Source organism: Chaetodon trifascialis, chromosome 14 (assembly GCF_039877785.1).
Source record: "Chaetodon trifascialis isolate fChaTrf1 chromosome 14, fChaTrf1.hap1, whole genome shotgun sequence".
Lineage (NCBI taxonomy): Eukaryota > Metazoa > Chordata > Actinopteri > Chaetodontiformes > Chaetodontidae > Chaetodon > Chaetodon trifascialis.
In genome coordinates, this window is record NC_092069.1 from 4047501 (window position 1) to 4052077 (window position 4577).

Genomic DNA, 4577 nt, shown 5'->3' on the forward strand with positions numbered 1-4577 from the left:
ACATGTAAGCAGCCCTTCCCCAGTGCCTGGTTCCTGCTGCAGCATGCCCAGAACACCCACGGCATTCGCATATACCTGGAGTCAAACCCCTCCAGCACAGCCCTCACCCCACGTATCACCATGCCTCCACCCATCGGCAACGACTCCATCCCACAGTCCCCCCTCACCAACTTTCTTGGGGACAACAACCCCTTCCACCTCCTGAGGATGACGGGCCCTCTGCTCCGGGAGCCTCCTCCAGGCTTCATGGAGAACCGCCTCCCCAACACGCCTCCATTCCTCAGCCCACCCCCCCGCCACCACCTGGACCCCCATCGGCTGGAACGCCTTAGCGCAGAGGAAATGGGCCTCATCTCCCAGCACCCCAGTGCCTTTGAGAGGGTGATGCGGCTAACACCCATGGCCATGGAGTCCCAGTCCATGGACTTCTCCAGGCGGTTACGTGAGTTGGCAGGGAACACCAACAACACCACACCACCGCTGTCACCCAGCAGGGCCAACCCTATGCACCGACTACTAAACCCCAATCCCTTTCAGCCTGGGCCAAAATCACCCTTTCTGAGCACCCCTCCCTTACCGCCAATGCCCCCAAACAGCACCACTCCTCCCCAGACACAGAACAAGATCAAGTCCTGTGAGTTCTGTGGTAAGACCTTCAAGTTCCAGAGCAACTTGGTGGTGCATCGGCGCAGCCATACTGGAGAAAAACCATACAAATGCCAGCTGTGTGACCACGCCTGCTCTCAGGCAAGTAAGCTGAAGCGGCACATGAAGACCCACATGCACAAGGCTGGATCCCTGACCGGACGATCAGATGATGGACTGTCCACCACAAGCTCCCCAGAGCCAGGCACCAGTGATGTCACAGGTGAGGGCATGAAGAATCGTGATGGGGACTTCCAGGGGGAAGGCAATGAGGAGGAAGAAGAAGAGGAGGAAGAAGAGGAACTTGAGAATGAGAGTCGACCAGAATCCAATTTCAGCATGGAGTCTGAGTTCTACCGGAACAGGGAGAATGGCTCTAAACCACCCTCAGAGGAAAAGTCATCATTTGCCCTTGAGAAGATGGTGGAAGGCGGGGGGCTCAACTCTATACAACAGTACAATAATTTGATAGTTGACAATCGGAAAAGGATGCCATTCTCCAAGAGGTGCTCAGATGGCCAGCGGGACACAGGGGATGAGGATTCAGTGGTTGGGGAGATGGACCACAACCAGCAGGAAGAGAGGACAACCATTAATGGCCGGAATTGTGGCTCCGGTGACTCTTTCTCAGGGCTGTTTCCCCGTAAGCCCACCCCAATTACCAGCCCCAGCCTGTCCAACTCCTCAAATAAGAGGATCAAGATTGAGAAGGACTTGGACATTCCTCCAGCACCCCACATCCCCTCTGAGAATGTCTACTCCCAGTGGTTGGTGGGCTATGCTGCTTCACGCCATTTCATCAAAGACCCTTTCCTAGGCTTCACTGACTCCAGACAATCGCCCTTCGCCACCTCCTCTGAGCACTCGTCTGAGAATGGCAGCCTGCGATTCTCAACGCCTCCGGGTGACCTGCTGGATGGCGGCCTGTCGGGCCGCAGCGGTACTGCCAGTGGAGGTAGCACACCTCATCTGGGTGGAGGCGGTGGTCCTGGCCGACCCAGCTCCAAGGACAGCAGGAGGTGTGACACCTGCGAATACTGCGGAAAGGTGTTCAAGAACTGTAGCAACCTGACGGTGCACCGGCGCAGCCACACTGGTGAGAGGCCCTACAAGTGTGAACTGTGCAACTATGCCTGTGCTCAGAGCTCCAAGCTCACGCGCCACATGAAGACCCATGGCCAGCTTGGTAAGGAGGTCTACCGCTGTGACATTTGCCAAATGCCCTTCAGCGTGTACAGCACTCTAGAGAAACATATGAAAAAGTGGCATGGAGAACATTTGATGACCAATGAGGTCAAAATTGAACAAGCAGAGAGAACCTAAACCAGGTTCTCTGTTTCCATACTCTGCACCACACTTTGACTTAAAAAATAAACAAAATGGGGTAGCTGGATACTCTTTTTCTGAAATATTAATTTTGGGTTCATTTTCTGTTTTTAAGAAACTGCCAACTGAGGAAAAAAATAAAAGTGAAAACAGAAATCTTAACACCAATGGAAGCTGTCTAGACAGCCTCATTTGGGGTTCCTTTTTAAACAATCAGTCAGTTGAGTTATAACATATGTGGAGCCTTTAACTGTGCAATAATTTCTATATTTATTGGATTTTGTATTTTGGCATGTGCAGGTACATTTTTATTTAGGCATTTTTTAAAAATTGTTTTACTTTAATTTTTGCGTTACTCTGTTTTTTAAAAACCCATGATATCCTGAGAGTTTTTTAGAAAGACAGGAGTCCATTTTAAGTAATCTTTTTTGGCCGCTGCTTGTAGGAAATTGTACATTGTGCTAAAGGTGTGATTTCTTGAAGAGAAGCTGAATTCAATCTTCAATTTGAAAGTGGCGTTAACTGAGAATGCTAGAATTATTTTGTGTGGTGTGATACGCGGACAACAATCTTTTGGCATTGTAGCATGAACTGATTCTGAAACATGTCAATGTAATTGGATATGTAGCACTGAGTGTCATATTTGACAGTAAATCTAAATTCACAGAGGATCCCAAGGTTTATAAACCCTGTCTCCTCCTGAGAACCTCATTACCAGCCAGAAGAAACAGATTCAAGATAAGGCAGCTGCTGACTGGTACGTAGTACCAAGCCCCAACAACGCTATGACAACCATCCCTCCCCAACCTCCCCATTTCTTTTGCTTTTCCCCAACCACCCCTCCGCTTACTACCATCTTACCTACATTCAAACATCCATGTACTCTATTTTCCATGAAGCCATATGATGTAGGCTATTTTATTTATTAGGAGTAAACTGAGCATGAAGCCATGCTTGCCGAGTATGCATAGAGCTAGGTAGAAAAAAAAGACAAGAGAGTGAGGACAGGGACATCTCAGGGTGAGCTATACTGCATTTTTTTTTAATTTACCCGTTCATTCCTATATTTCCAGAAAAAATTCCATTTCATCATATGTTTGAATTATTATGGACAGTTGTGTCCTCTACAGGATCCCTTGCTGTCCTCTGTCCCCCATACCAGGCTAATGTCCAAGCCTTATCCTCATTTCAAAGTTATTTATATTTGAAGTCCGTGCTTCTAATTCTATCATTAATTAGTTTAGAGAGGGTTAAATCTATGAGCATACATGGCAGAGACTAATACTTTAACTTCGATCTCTGCAGAAAATTGAATTTTCATATTTTATGCTTGAAATTTCTAAAAATCAACATCCCTATGCATTTTTTTGTGCTAATATATCTTACAATTTGTTAAAAAGCGTTACATTTTGAATTTTATTGTTATAGTATCATGGTTATAATCTGATTAATGAAGTCACCCCTCCAAGTATAGGAATCCTTAAAAGTTTCACAGTTAATTGTGGGACGGTTTTGTCTAGAAGAGGAAAAATATATCAGTGTGTGCTGTAGTAAGACTAATAGTAAGACAAGCATCAGTTTGCTCCATGCCCCTTTGTTTATGAAGAATAACCCAAGGTTTTGGTTTGGGCCCATCCACTTCCATAATGACACTTACTGTTTTTAAATCAGATTTCATTCGATTGCCGTCAGTTTACAGATTCAGAGCTCTTTACAACAGACCCGCACTTTATGATTTTTTTTTCATCTGACACACACACACACACACACACACACACACACACACACACACACACACACACACACACACACACACACAGAGCTGGACAGAAAAGGTACTTAAGGGTCTAGAGCTTGGGATCTCCTGACGCTGAAGTGCCCAGGGTTGTTAGGTGAGGCTTTCCCAATGCTGGCACTAGAAAACTGAAAAAAAAAGGAAAAAGAAAAAAAAACGAATATACATATATATGAATATATATATGTATATTCGTATATTCGTATATTTGGGACAGTTTTTGCGCTGCCATTCAATTTGACATGAGTGTGCCTTGAATAATGATCTTCCTATTTATTGTCTCAGAAAAATGCAACACTTTTTATGAAGCATCAAATTGAATAAGAAAAATGAAAATATATAAAATTGTGTTAACTTTAATGTGTAATTTGACATTTCAACAGAATTATTTAAATTAATACAAATGAAACAATGCTGAGTTTAGGTTTTGGAGTACCCAGCACAATATCAATGTGTCTGTGTGTGTATATATGTATGCATATGTACATATAAAGGCACAAACCTATTTATAGATATATATCAAATTCCTCACACAGGACAAGAGTCTGTCCTTCAACAGAAAATTTCAGGAGAGGACAAAAGCAACGCAAAACGTCAAGGAAGAGCAAAAATCAGGAAATGCAGAAACTAAAAAAAGAATTTAGTGCACTCTGTCTTAAAATAAGTTTACAGTATTGAAACAAGTACAAGGGTAAAATAATATTTGTGTGTATGTGTGTTTAAATAAATGAGTTTTGTTTCCAGGTTTGCTTCTAAAGTTTCTCTGAATGCCGTAGTGGCGATGTGTATATTGTTTCTTCTGTTTTTCTTT

At 44.0% G+C, this 4577-nt stretch overlaps 1 protein-coding gene across 1 annotated transcript in view; it reads left to right on the forward strand.

The window, feature by feature from the left end:
- bcl11ba (BCL11 transcription factor B a) overlaps positions 1-3897 on the forward strand; it is a 49420-nt gene extending 45523 nt beyond the window's left edge. The window contains exon 3 of the mRNA XM_070979121.1: positions 1-3897. This exon is cut by the window's left edge and continues 35 nt beyond it. Coding sequence (XP_070835222.1) covers positions 1-1968 — 1968 coding nt within the window. The 3' untranslated portion in view covers positions 1969-3897.
- Positions 3898-4577: the final 680 nt, after the last annotated feature.